This window comes from Clavelina lepadiformis, chromosome 3 (assembly GCF_947623445.1).
Source record: "Clavelina lepadiformis chromosome 3, kaClaLepa1.1, whole genome shotgun sequence".
Classification (NCBI taxonomy): domain Eukaryota; kingdom Metazoa; phylum Chordata; class Ascidiacea; order Aplousobranchia; family Clavelinidae; genus Clavelina; species Clavelina lepadiformis.
Genome location: NC_135242.1, coordinates 4,541,350 through 4,555,404, shown reverse-complemented (window position 1 = coordinate 4,555,404; position 14,055 = coordinate 4,541,350). Strand labels below are relative to the sequence as shown.

Sequence of the window (14,055 nt, the reverse complement as noted above, 5' to 3'; positions counted from 1 at the left end):
CCGCGGACGATTCAACCCACGGACGATTCAACCCAGGACGATTCAACCTAGGACGATTCAACCCACGGACCTTTCACGTACTATTGGCTTAGGTTATCACCAAGTTACTTTGTAGCCAATATTATGTAAGCTAAATAAAGCTAATATATAGGCCTAAGCTAATATAAAGCTTTTTGTGTTTCCTTTTTTTTCTTTTACCACTTCTTGTTAGCATTGGTTGTAGGCTACATCAAAACACTTATTGTTTTCTGCTTTCCAGTAAAACCTTGAATATTGTTATTTTGCCCTATACAGTATTTTGCGTACATTTCTGTCTACGCCTGCTATTATTTTTTGTATTTACCCGTGTTGATCGGTTATTATATAAAATGTTCTCCTTTTAGCATTAAGTTAACATTTTTGAAGTTTTTGAAAAGACAAAATGCTTTCGACCCACGTACGTAAATGTGTGTATTTATTTTTTTGCATGTACACAAATTACAGATATTTTTATAGACACCTGTTTATACATCGATTAATTAGAAAGAAAGTTGTTTTATTTACAGGCAAGCTTAAGAACATGAACCTGAACACAAACACAGCACGTATAAAACACAAAGCTGAAAAGGGTACTACAAACGGTAATTAATTAGCACATATGAGCGATTGCACGCAGATACATCAATTTATCTGGCTCATTTGCATAAGTGCAAACCTTTGCCGAAAGTCTGTGAGCCAGGTGCGTGTATTTCCTTCGTGGTTGGTCCAAATTAACAACTGCTGCGTTTTGAGCACCGAGCCGTTGACGTTTTTGTAAATGGGTTAAATCGCCCGTGGGTTGAATCGTCCTGGGTTGAATCGTCCGGGGTTGAATCGTCCGTGGGTTGAATCGTCCGCGGGTTGAATCGTCCGGGGTTGAATCGTCCGGGGTTGAATCGTCCGTGGGTTGAATCGTCCGCGGGTTGAATGGTCCGCGGGTTGAATCGTCCGTGGGTTGAATCGTCCGCGGGTTGAACCGTCCGTGGGTTGAATCGTCCTGGGTTGAATGGTCCTGGGTTGAATCGTCCGTGGGTTGAATCGTCCGGGGTTGAATCGTCCGTGGGTTGAATCGTCCGACCACCCTACCAAAACAGGTTTGAAATGATGTAATTTTATTGAATAAACAGGAAACAAAACGTTCCAAAATAAACCAGGAAAGTAGAAACATACAATTTCTTAAACTGGGAAGAAACCAATTGAAAATAACATTTACGCGTACGTAAATGTTATAGGCCTACATGATCAGGTTGATCACGCCATTGACATTACCGTCATTTTCAGCGTCCTTGTCATAACTTAAGGTAATAGAAAAGAAATGATGACGTAATACTTTCTCAATACTCTATTCTGAAACGGGAGTGCAAAAGCAGAGTACTGTAGACCCCTTGTCTAAAAAAATATACCTTGATAAAACTGTAAGACAGATAAGCTACAGGAAATGGGCTAGGCTAGAGCACAGCGGGAGATATAGGCTATAACTAGTCTTACAGGAAATGCAAATGTGGTCAGTAGTTATCGTCATCAGTCATCACTAACCCAGCAATTGAGAAAAAATTAGGGTCTAGGCCTAGTGCAGAAGTGGACAACCACAAAATGCCTTTGCATACTAGGCTAGACCGGTATGGATCCCAGCTACTGAAATTGTGACGTCATCTGGTTGTGCACTTCTGCACTAGACCCTAAAATTTTTTAGGTTTTTCATAAATCAAAGTTGTGTTTTAGGCTTTTAATGATATGTCTATCGGATAAAATAGCTTTTACACTTTTAGTATGTGGCTCTTTTAAAATTTATGTAAATATCAACACTTATGACTGTTTGATGACATAAGTTAACTTAAAAAAACTGAAGCAATCATCATGTATTCGCCAACAGTAAGTTTCCTTTTTGCTTTTTTTAACCCTTTTCATGTATTTAAAAACAAGTGTGGTTTATATTACTTTCGTAGATATCTATATCACAATAACTTGTAAACACTGCAGGAAAATGTCCACACAGAACCTATTGATTGGAACTAGTGTAAAATTTATAAAACTGGTGTATATTTGTTTTTTTTTCTGGTCTAACCAAAGCCACAGGTATAGCCAGCATTAATTAATTTGATTTCAGGTGGGTGTGATTTACGTTTTCAATTTGATTGTGGGAACAGGAGCTCTTACTCTTCCAAGAGCGATGGCTGCCGCAGGATGGCTGGTTAGTATTGTGCTTCTTATCTTCCTGGGAATAATAAGGTGATTGTGTGCTAAAAATTTTCAGGTAGTATGCAGTAATTTTGAGATAAAACAAAATTGCACAAAGGCGCTTTGCAGTCAACAGATAAAAACTACAAGTAACAAACAAAATATAAAAGACTAAAACTGGAAAGTGTTACAGTAAAATTAACATTTAAAACACAAAAGTACAACAGAAAAAATGCATTTATAGTAATTTTTAGATAGGTTCAGGTTTTCTGCATCACACACATCTTGTGGTAGATAGTTCAAGGCTCTGGCAGCCACTACAAAAAACATTTGGTCACTACACGCTTCCGTCCGGCGTGATGTAACTCACAATAAGTTATTGTATTGTGACTGCAGATATTTTGTAGGCTGATAACAGCACAACAACACAATTTATTATGAATTTTAGTGTTTTTCAAAGAATCATGTATACCAGTTAATATGATGATAAGATAATATTTCTGGTTCTTTGTATAGCTACATCACTACTACATTTATGGTGGAATGTTTGTCTATTGCTAATGCTTGCAAAAGACATGAGAAAAAAGAACTTATGGATGAGGTGAGGTTAACATGTTTGTGCATTCCCTTTGTCTGGTATATTGCATTATTCGATGTTCTATCACTAACACTGGGATTCTTGATTGACCCTGCTACTAAATGAGTTGCCAACGTTTTTAAAACTCCTACCATTTTTTGCAATAAATTATTGGTAGAAAATTTTAATATTTCAGGCACAGTCTTTCCACAAATGTTTCATTGTTATGTAAGAGATTGTGTGCTTGCTGTATGATATGTTTGCGATTGTTCAAGACTATGCAGTTCCCCAATGTTGCTGAGTGGTTAATAACTGAAAGCCCATAGATGGTGATTTATTGTAAGCTTGTGGCACTTCCCCCTTATTTTTTCCCCCGGTGTTTTTGACAGGTCGTTAATAAATTTGCACCAATCGGGCGCTTCAGGCAAATTACTAGTTGCATTATGAAAAGTTGGATCACAGTATATTGTTACATTATCTACTGTATCTAAATTATCTCTAATTTATTCCATAGAAGAGTCGTTTTTAGCACGTATTTCTAAACAACAGGTTGCACCTCAACCACTACAATTTTTAGATAAGTATTTTAATGCCATTATTAACATTTTGATTGTCTTCTTAAATTTTAGGGTAGCGACCCTCCAACACCTGAATCAATTCCAGAGAATGCTAGTATAATAAAGGGAGGTCTTATTGAATTTCCACGAAGCGGAATTGCATCAGAACACAGCCCTCTCTTAGATTCAACATCATGTAGCAAACATTATATCAAAATATTTCATGCTAGTATTGCATATGTTGTGTAATATGTTACTGACCTTTACTAGATATATTCTCTTTCACTGATGTTGACTTTGTACTACAGACATGTGCAACTTGTGGCTATTGTGCTTCAGTGCAAACATCCATATAATGTCATTTTATTCATCCTTTACAACAATTTTAAAAACAACAATAGTTATAAATTGTTTATTAAAATAAAACATTTAATAAAATGCTTTAATTAAATTTAATTCAGTTAACTTTTGTGTAAATTTACTCAGCTGTTTATTTAAATGTATCATGTGTAGTGAAAATAGTTTGAAAACTTTCTAATTACATCAACAAGTTTATGTTCAATGAAATTACATTGATTTGCATCAAATCCTTTCACAAGATTTATAATTGTAATAGAAATGATTTCAAACTAATAAAAATTCTTATGGCCTGTACAAAATTTTAAACATGGCCCACCAGTAAAAAAGGTTGCACTTGTCTGTTATAGAGTCATGATATTTTTGTGGATCATCTCCAACAATTAAATATTTTACATCCAGCAACGAGCTCACGCCGTTCTTCAAATGGAGCGCAGCAGAAATTTGCGATAACCCAAGCTGTTGAGATGGGAGAAATGGCAGACATGTTTTTTAATAAAAGTTGGACCTTATGCCTTTATGTCATTACACAAGTCTTTGCAAGTTTTTAGTTGTGCAATATTTCATATTATTAACTTCTACATACCATTTAACATTTTGTTTATGTATGCTTTCTAGTTGGCCGAACGTTGTTTTACTTATGCATCACCATTTACCTTTATGGAGACTTAGCCATATACGCTGCTGCTGTGCCAAAATCATTAAGGGATATTGTTTGGTAATATGAATTTATTTTATTTTATAGGATTTCTGTATTACCTGTGATATGATTGTTGTAATCATTTACGTAAATAAAGGTATACAGAATTATTACAAATTAGGGTTGGTGCAGAGAATTATTCAAATATTTTTTTTCGCAATAAAGTGGCAATCTGTCATGCTCAGCTTCCAATGCATCTGGTTCACAACATGTCTCAGATGATGATATTTGCTGGGGACCAAGCATTACAAGAATGGATGTTTATCGAATATTTTTGGTAAGAAATGAAATAATTTATGCTGATGTCTATGTCAGTTGGCCTTGTTTAAAAAAATCTAGAAAAAGCTATAGAGTCAGTTGGTTTAAATATCTATATTTTGCAGGCAATTTTTGCTGTCACTCTCGGCCCATTTACCTACTTTAGTGTCCAGAAAACAAAATATTTACAGATTACTACAACTCTGTTTAGATGGATAGGTGAGCTTGCTTAACATCATACTTGACTTTTTTAATGTGTTCTTCTTACAAGACTTACATTGATCTTTTAAATTTGATTATAACCTTCATTATGTCTAGTTGCTCTAGTGCAGGGGTGGCCAAACTGCAGCTCTCGAGCCGCATGCGGCTCTTTGAGCCTTTGATTGCGGCTCTTTAATGAATTTGCATTGTTGAATTAGACATGCAATTTTCCCGGTCTAAACGAGTTGTTTGATCAGATTATGAAACGATGCGTTCTATCACACGTAGTAACAATGGACTCATTGCTAGTAATAATCAAATTACACTCCAAAAAGTACATTGATGTACAGAAGTGTGCTAACTTGTACACTGTAATTAAGTGAACTGTCAGATTGAAGCTGTACGTCAGGGCTGACCTAGTCTTAAGTCTTGGTTACAGTTATAATAATAATAATTGCAAAAAGAGTTGGTGAAGCCCAGTTGGAGACTCATAGTATCACCACGCAGCACTAATGTTAATCAATAGCCACACTTTTTTGTGAGTGAATAAATTCGTGTTTTTTATTGTGTTTGTGTTGTGGCTCTTTTAAAGCTGGAATTTGTTATATGCGGCTCGAGCATGAAGCAGGTCTGGCCACTCCTGCTCTAGTGTATAGTAAATAGAACGGCTATTACTAATTTGTCATATTGATAACCATATCAGCAAAACATTGGTGACAGTGTTCATTGTTTCTGTTTTTAGCTTTCATTCTCATGATTGTTCTCGCCATCATTCACATAAGCAAAACTAATGGTGGAGAGGGAAGGCCTCCGATAGCGGAAGTTTCCGGAATTCCGAACCTCTTTGGCGTCTCCGTGTATTCATTTATGTGTCAACATTCCTTACCTTCCCTTGTAACTCCAATTCGAAATAAGCGGAGTTTGTCCAAGCTTCTTGCGGCCGATTATATGCTCATTTTGATCTTTTATATGCTGCTCGGCATGACGGCAATTTACTGCTTCCAAAGCGACGTGCTGCAAGATATTTACACGTTAAACTTTCAGGTAAGTTCACACATGGTATGGTATTGGAATCTTTATACTTGTGCTCGAGCGATGAGGAATCATGGTTGGCTTATGTTTATCCTTGGACTGAGGAAAGTCTTTGCCTGACTTAAACTCGGCGATGAGGAATAGTACCAGTTACCGAGCTGGTCTTTGTGCAAGTTTCAATCAAGCAACACATGGTAAAATTTTTTTGTCTAATTCCTTGTCACCGGCACCACTGAACAGGGGCAAGCAACGTTCATGCTTTGCTCAAGGGCATTAAAACGGTTGGGTGTAGGACTCCAGTTACGTTATTGCATGCTCAGTGTTGTAATCGCTCCACCACTGAGCTGATACGGTGGTTACCTTGAAAAGCAGTTACCATGAATACTAATTAAGGTTGTTTATTGTAGGTTTACTATTTTGAAATATGCAAACGTGTATACATGTTTGATTTGTTTATTTACAGGATTCTTGTGACACTACAAATGTTGCATTTTTGAGATATTTTCTTGGTTTGTTTCCTGTCTTCACACTTTCAACCAACTTTCCCATTATAGCTGTTACCCTGAGGAATAACCTTCAGGTACATACGTTCTTGTATCAAGAACAGAAAAATTTGTTACTGAAACATGTTTCAAATGACCAGAGTAGTTCTATCAAAGCATTAAATGCTAATTTTTTCATACTTAACTATATATGCTGTTGAATTTGTTCCATCCACTGATAAGTCTTTTTTGATTTAGTCCCATTGTTGATTTTATTCCTTTCATGAAATTAACATGGTCGCTTTTTTACCGATGCACGTATTACACTTAACAGTTGCGGAATTGTTCTTTGTTACAGTCCCTTTTCAAGAAAACCTCATCATTCTACATCAACCGCATTTTGTATCCAACATTAGCCATTGCACCGCCAATTGGTGTAGCATTTGCCACCAATAATCTTACAACACTTGTTGGTGTTACTGGGTCGTATGCAGGAGCCGGTGTGCAATACGTAATTCCGGCTTTTTTGGTTTTATTAGCCCGTAAAGAAGCTGTGAGATTGTATGGCCGGGTAACGAGTGTAAGAAATGAACACCGTTCACCATTTGCTCGACGATTATGGGTTATTCTTGTCTTTATTTGGGCGGCAGTTTGTCTTATCTTTGTAACAACTAACCATATATTAACCTGGACCTCCGGAGGTAAAAACTAAAACACGGAAATGGAAGTAGGTCAGTCTCTCTTTTACTGTGGCTAGCAAGTGCCTTTTCTGTAAACATCAATTTGAAAGAATCGTTTCTCGAATCATTCACATTTATTATTATTAACTACAATGTATATTGAACTGCACTGCTAAAGCAGGAATTTAATGCTGACAATTTACAAATATTGCATATTCTTTTGTTTGATATTTTCAGATGGTCAGAGCTGATTCTGTTGTATAGATGTTGGTGTCAATTTCACTGTTACATATCTTACTGTGCAATAAATCTTTCTTTCTCGTCAAATAAAAATTCCAGCTTCATGGACTCATTTGTTAAAAATTGGCCCAACAAAAAATAAATTTCAATGTTTTATTCAAACAGCTGATACACAAGTTCCAGTGATTGACGAAAATTTATCTTCTACCTTTCTCTTCATACAACTCCTTCACATAATTACTCCATCCATACAAGTAACGTTCACCATATTGGGCATACCAACTGTTAAAAACATGAATAAATGAATTATTTTTGGGTTAACATACCCGAAGATTAGAAGATCAGCCAAAATACACTTAAACTCCTGCTTGCAGCACTTACACTCCAAATAGCAATCCTGACAGATGTGCAGCGTGGTCAAATATTCCATAACGCCATCTTGACAGGATTCCGAATAAAAGGCCGGCAGAGTCGAAAAGTGCAATTGCTTTCACACCAGACTTCGCAGTAAAACTCCACTGCGGCAGAAATATAATGCTAAGTCTGCTATCTGGCAACTTCATACAAATATATCCGATTAATCCCAAAATAGCACCTGAAACAGAATATGTAACTTTTGAACAGATGACGGCCCCGCCAAACCTATAATATTGTGCCATTAAAATCACCATTTAAATAACTCCATTTATCAGGACAAAGGCTGTTGTTACATTTTACATATTGCTTGTTATAATCACTGCCACATAGGTCAAACAAAGAACCGCAATAGAAAAGCAAATCACTTCTGTTCAAGACCACAACTAATTAATACGTTACAAACCATTACGTACAATTGTGTGACAAAGCATGAATCTAAATTACTTAATGTTTTGATTATTAGTTGTATTGCAGGCCGCCTTGTAATGTTAACAAAGTATGGCATAGTGTGCAGAATTTGGTGTTGTGAGCCGCAGGTTGCAATATTATGCCTAAAGCATGCTTAATCCAGTTGCAAATTTTTAGAATGTTTCATAGGTCCTAGCTGGGCCTAAGTGACTGAATGTTCCAGGCATGTGAGTTTTGACAAGATGTATTTAAACATTCTTTCTGATGTATGAACTCTAAACAGTTTGGCTAAAATACTAATTTTTAGTCGTTGGCTGCACACAGTTATATGCTGTCCTGTTCAATGAAGTCTGTTGCACACATTTTTATTGTACAAAGCCTAGATCTACAACATGACACTAATATCCCTGATAACGTAAGGATTTGGTAATATGGGCACCAAGACATAAAACCAAATTTTAGTTGAGTGGGTTTACTTAAACAATAAAATGTTTTAACTATAAACTTTTTTTGAACAGAAAACAAGAGAGAAATAGGAAGGAATAATAATTTTTTTTGTTTTTAGGAACAAAAACTACTTAGTTCATTGTTTAAGTGTATTGTCTGATGATAACAAAAATAGGGGCCAAAACCAACAACAGGTTACTTGCATTTCATGAATGTTTTAGTTTAATAAATTACCTGAGGCACCAAGGGAAGGAATTAGAATTTTTCCAAAATGTTTCGTGATCAGGCTCCCTGCACTCGCTACCATTCCAGCACTGAGATAGAAAGCAACAAATTTCTCCACTGCCATGAAGTTCTACATGATTAAAAATCGTTTTAAAACTGTTAATTTTTAAAAACGCATAAATTTGGATGAACAAAAATATTAGAATTGAAAAAAACGCTATATTTACCTCAGGAAATGCTCGTTGAAATACATGAGAATAACCATCCCATGCATGGGAAAAACTATTTAAAACATATAGATTTGCAAAGATATGGAAGAAATGCTTGTGGCTGAACATGCACAAAAACATCGAAGAAACCTTTGGTAGTAGTTTCATGGGTCCTGCCAAACATTGTAAAGCATACACTCATTTCTTTGTAAGAAGATGTAGAAACCTCTTTTCAGGAAAATAAGAAACTAGTTTTGGGCCAACTAAACATTGGACATTCTATTTTCTGTTGTGTTAGTTTTCATTGTAATGATTTTCATTGCATCAATCTGTCAACTTTTGTTCAAAATTTACTGTTAGCTTCACTAATGTGAATCAGTTTACTGAGATGTGCAGTGTGAAATTAGAATCAAAAAAGTTCACACCTTGAAAAGTTCAGAATTTTCTTTTACTCTACTGTAAAAATTGTGCCATAACTTAACATAAGGCTAATATAGTTACTAGAAGCCCCATCCTAAAGTTTCATATAAAAATGATTTTTTGTAAAGTGCAACTGGCAAGTACCATACTGTAACAATTAAGTAAGCTATGGACTTATAAACTGAACAAGAATGGGACAAATTGATAAGTTATATCAAAATTGGAGGCGTCTATGGGCAACAAACCTGCAATTGATAAAGTGAACCATTTAACCATAGTTGGTTGCAAAGCAGGCAGTCTCCAAAGAAGGAACACCAGCATATTTAGAAACGCAATGTTATATACCATTAGTGGTAACTGCTTGATGTCCTTAAATCAAAAGGATATATTGACAAACGGTAAAGGTCAGTAATAGTTAGCAACTTGGATACTTCTCATGACAAAGTTTATTAAATAACACTACTGTACACAAACCTCTGATTTTAGCAACTGATCAAACTTTTTCGCTTTGCCATTGGCTTCCCAAATACCAGCGAGACCAAAAATCCCAAAAGTAAACTGAATTTTAAACAATTAAAACTTAAAAACATGTCAATAATTATCTTAATTATGATATTCAGTACTTAAAACAATAATGTACTGAATATCATAATTTAGATAACATCATAAATATCATAACATTTGTTTGTACAGTAAAAACCGCTTATAGTGGCATTTTATCTTATATATATGTAAGCAAGCCAATACAAAATACCATTGAATAGGATTTGTTATTGTGATGTAATAAAATTGCAGTGTGGTGATTGTTGGGCTAGTTTAAAGGCTAAGTTGTTGAGAATATCAGAACTAAGACAAGTAATTGTGAACGTACCAGTGCCGCTGCACTTCCATATATGGCAAACCAAGTGAAATTTCCCAAATTGGTATGTTCTTCACCATTTTCTTTGTATTGCTTTGATCTTTGTTGAGAATAGGAAGTTTTGTCAGGCGTTTCTGAGGTTTTCACATGAAAATAACGACAACCACTGGAACTTGTGGGATAGAAATACATCTTGGGGATATTTTTATTAAAGGAAAGTAAACTAAATTGACGGGATGAAAAAATAAACAAAGATGTAGATGAATGGGCGCCTAATGTTTTGGGGGACGAAGGGTTTCGTAACCATGCAAAAGAGCTTCTGCATATGCTGGGTTCTCCTTCAGATACTGATAATGGCGGCGCTCTGAAAATTAATATTAGAAGAGTTAATTAGTTCACCAATGTTTGCCGACAATTCCGAAAAATTGTTTGTAAAAGTAAAAATACTTGATTCTCCTCCTGAAAAAAGTTTGACAAAAATTTTGCTTAACCTCGATCTTCGTAAGATTTCTTGATGACGTTGACGTGATAAACAGGTGCTGCCTCTAAAACAATCCATCCAGCGTAAAACAGGGTTGTTGCGGCACCTCCATATAGGATTAGCGGCCATATCATACGCTGTTTGAGAAAATCAAAGCGTCTTTGCTGGGACTTCGTAAAATATAAATCCCTAGCGTATTGAAGCCAATATTTCACGTCTTTTGCAGGTTCTTGGGACATTTTGTGCACTGCCAACACGGCACTACATACCACTGCTCAGAAAAGATGAAAAAATTTGTTACAACATAATAGGCTTGTATATAACTCATATAAACTTTAACATTGATGACAACTGTCAAATTTAAAATGCAAAGTCATCAAGGACACTTGAGGCAGAAACACTAAACATCTTACAAATGGAAGCAACTGAATATTAAAGCTGTTAATAGATTGAAATATTTAACAGAATACCGTTTTCACGAAAAAGAACGCTAACACAATGAGATCATTGAAGAACAAATTAAGAACTTGATTGAAGAAAAGTTATAAATCAGATAACTCCTGGAAAGGAGTCAATCCGCTAACCATTTCAATTTTTTAGCGCTTTTAGAGTTTAAATTGAGACCCTCTGACAGTTTAAAAAGTATGGTTGCTAATCAAACATTTATTGTTTCAAGCTGTCACGGGTTCATCCTTGCGTTAGGGGGTTGGGGTATCAAGATCATAAACCCACTGTGATGTTGGACTAAGGTCATCTGCTTCCTTCAAAATGTTTATTTTCAATCACAGCAATACCTGTATATACACTCTGAATCAAAGTGATTATTTTACCGGTGTTCGTTTTCTGAAGTTGCAAAACCACAATACCGTAGCTGGCAGATTTATTACTCTCATTTTGGACAAGGAAAAAAGAAATCCAGCAGCGTAGTGGATATCGATTGGACCTGGATGTTTGGAGTCCGAATTTTGCCAACGCTAGATTTCTTTTTGTTCAAATTTATTTTTGGTGTAATTTAGCATTGTGAAGTGAGAGTTTCGGTCAAAGAGGATAAGCTTTAATTCATTTAGACTTTGGAAATTTATTGTCATTTTAAGTTGAAAATTAGCATTTTTTCAAGTCAATGCCTACCTTAGTTATTTTATCATGAGAAGGGAAAGCTTAGGTCAGAGGTATTGCCGTCGATTCTCAGGGGGGCATGCCTCCCAGTTGTGAATAACTGCGGAGCAAAATATAGGTCCCCCCCGTTTTGACCTTCAGTTAACCCGTGTAACTTCTTATAAATGAAAATTTTCTTTTTTCTTTTTAACGCAATGTTTCACCCTAATTGCAATAGATCAGCACTTACCAACTGGTGGGCCGGGGAGCTCTTAAAAGAAGGCCGCGGACCATTTAAAAGCATTACTATTTCTGGTAAATATCTAAAATGATTTTGAAAATTAACCGATATGCTATAGTTTTCAAAATCACCTGAACTGTCGTTGAGAGTGCTGGGCATGAATACCATTCAAGATAATTAACGCATTGAAATACAAAGGCAACTTGATGATGAGATAAAGAGGAAAAGCGCAAAACGAAACAAGAGAGGAAAGAGAGAGGGAGTAACACTTGCTTATTTCGAGAACACTCAAGAGAAAAGAAGGGATAATGCGAGATGATAAAAAGATAAAAGTTGGGAGAGTAAATAGCGCAACACGAGACAAACAAGCAGAAGTAAGACAAAAAACGCCCAAAGTGTGAAACGAGTTAATAAAAGAAGCTAGAAAGCGTTACACGAGGCAGATTTCTTAAAACACCCCAAGTATGATATAATAATGCATTTTTCCTGTTTAATGTGGTGGTGTCCAGCCAGTTACCTGTATTAAACTGCAAAAGTACTTAGAGGAGTCCGAAGAATGGATTTAACTCTCTCCCACTATTAGCAACTTCTACTTCTGTAAATAAACTTCGAAATGTCTGGTTGAACCAATTCAAATTTGCAATGAATAACAATGCGTAAATCTATTAATTTGTTCTTCCTTCGAGAACTGAAGCGTCACAATAATGAGTGGTGTTAAAAACATTACGAAAATAGTTTTGGTGATTTTGAAAATTTTTAACAGCTTTTAACAACATCATTAAAAATTTTTCTATGGTTGTAGCATCGATTTCTGATTAATAAAATATTTTCTACTGCTTTGGCTCATGGTAGTCGTTATACGTGTTAATTGAAAAGCTGAGGACGCATTGTATTTTACCGACGCAATGTCACTCAATCTTGTTAACGATGGGCGCTCAGTTTAGCAGCAGAACAAAGCAAAAAGGCTGCTCTTAAAAATTGCTCCAAAGATATATATAAATTACTTGATTTCATAAATCAATTTTTCTACTTTGGAAAAATTACTATTTCATTCGACACTTCAATTCATAGACCAGCAGCCAAATTGCCGTTTCTGGTATTTTCCTACTTCCATAAACTGCGTTTGGTAAAATCAGTGGCTGCTTTACTGGCGACCGGTTACCAGCGTAGGAAAATACCAATTGTGTAACTACCAGACTGCAAAATTTGGCACTGGTGCACTCAATACTGTTTTTCATGAGCTTCAGTGTCACACTTCAGGTGTGTTATTTTGCACTTAATGACTTGGATAGAACTTCTGTGTACTAAATTTTTAATTGATTTAAACATTGAATGAGTTAAACTGTGTAAATTATTGTGTAGTTGCGCATTTCCATTGCGTTTGAGCACTTTTTGCGCACCACACTAGTCCTTTTTAGTTGATTGGTCTGTTGGTGCACCCAAGATTTTGCTGAAAATTGCCATAGTCTGCAGTCCGGCGTAATTATAGCTAGGCTAGCCGTTTACTGAAGTAGCTTTTTCCAAATTCATTAACTGGTAGCCAGTGAAATAGACACTGCCATTCTGAATTAAAAAGTTTGCAAAATGAGCAACCATTACATTTTGTTTCAAAAAATGTTGGATAGCTTTAAGCTGTCATGTGAAAAACCTTTTTCAACCGCCACCCGCCATTTTTCTCTTGCCTTAAGCGATATGGTACCATTGTGTAAAATGTATGCCAAACTTTTAAAAGTTTATGCCGATTTAGGCTACAATAAACAAACCAGGAAAGTTGATTGCATGATGGTGATATGCTATTTATAATAAATAAACAAGGAATTGAGTTTTAGTGCATGCCTTCAAGACAAAATTTGTGTCTTTGCCAATGGCGCCGAAAACGGGTGTGCACCCACACAGCGATGTCAAAGGTCAGCGCTAGCAGTATAGGCCTAGGCTAATCTGATAGCCTCAAGTCGTCAAACATTCAGAAATTA

General features: G+C 35.8%; 2 protein-coding genes across 2 annotated transcripts; one reads left to right on the top strand and one right to left on the bottom strand.

Moving 5' to 3' along the window:
• The first annotated feature begins 1,728 nt into the window (after window positions 1-1,728).
• Window positions 1,729-7,388, top strand: LOC143448957 (transmembrane protein 104-like). Its single transcript, XM_076948931.1, has 11 exons — window positions 1,729-1,890; window positions 2,126-2,247; window positions 2,713-2,797; window positions 3,403-3,526; window positions 4,090-4,188; window positions 4,306-4,405; window positions 4,553-4,664; window positions 4,771-4,864; window positions 5,589-5,890; window positions 6,342-6,458; window positions 6,719-7,388. The coding sequence occupies exons 1-11, from the start codon at window positions 1,876-1,878 to the stop codon at window positions 7,070-7,072; spliced, it is 1,524 nt and encodes a 507-aa protein (XP_076805046.1). The 5' UTR covers window positions 1,729-1,875; the 3' UTR covers window positions 7,073-7,388.
• Window positions 7,389-7,419: 31 nt separating this feature from the next.
• LOC143448959 (uncharacterized) lies at window positions 7,420-11,041 on the bottom strand. Its single transcript, XM_076948932.1, has 8 exons — window positions 10,757-11,041; window positions 10,278-10,629; window positions 9,881-9,964; window positions 9,652-9,775; window positions 9,005-9,159; window positions 8,787-8,907; window positions 7,662-7,875; window positions 7,420-7,562 (listed from the first exon to the last, which is right to left on the bottom strand). The coding sequence occupies exons 1-8, from the start codon at window positions 10,873-10,875 to the stop codon at window positions 7,478-7,480; spliced, it is 1,254 nt and encodes a 417-aa protein (XP_076805047.1). The 5' UTR covers window positions 10,876-11,041; the 3' UTR covers window positions 7,420-7,477.
• Between the last annotated feature and the right edge of the window lie 3,014 nt (window positions 11,042-14,055).

What these genes read in the sequence shown, in the direction of transcription:
- LOC143448957 (XM_076948931.1), top strand. An exon ending in TCTCTTAGATTCAACATCAT is followed by an intron (nt 3,527 to 4,089) that starts GTAGCAAACATT and finishes TTTTACATCCAG; the next exon opens with CAACGAGCTCACGCCGTTCT. An exon ending in ATGTTTATCGAATATTTTTG is followed by an intron (nt 4,665 to 4,770) that starts GTAAGAAATGAA and finishes TATATTTTGCAG; the next exon opens with GCAATTTTTGCTGTCACTCT.
- LOC143448959 (XM_076948932.1), bottom strand. Translation starts at nt 10,875, where the DNA reads ATGGCCGCTAATCCTATATGGAGGTGCCGCAACAACCCTGTTTTACGC. An exon ending in GAAATCTTACGAAGATCGAG is followed by an intron (nt 10,630 to 10,756) that starts GTTAAGCAAAAT and finishes ATTAATTTTCAG; the next exon opens with AGCGCCGCCATTATCAGTAT. An exon ending in GTTCACTTTATCAATTGCAG is followed by an intron (nt 9,160 to 9,651) that starts GTTTGTTGCCCA and finishes AATGTTTGGCAG; the next exon opens with GACCCATGAAACTACTACCA.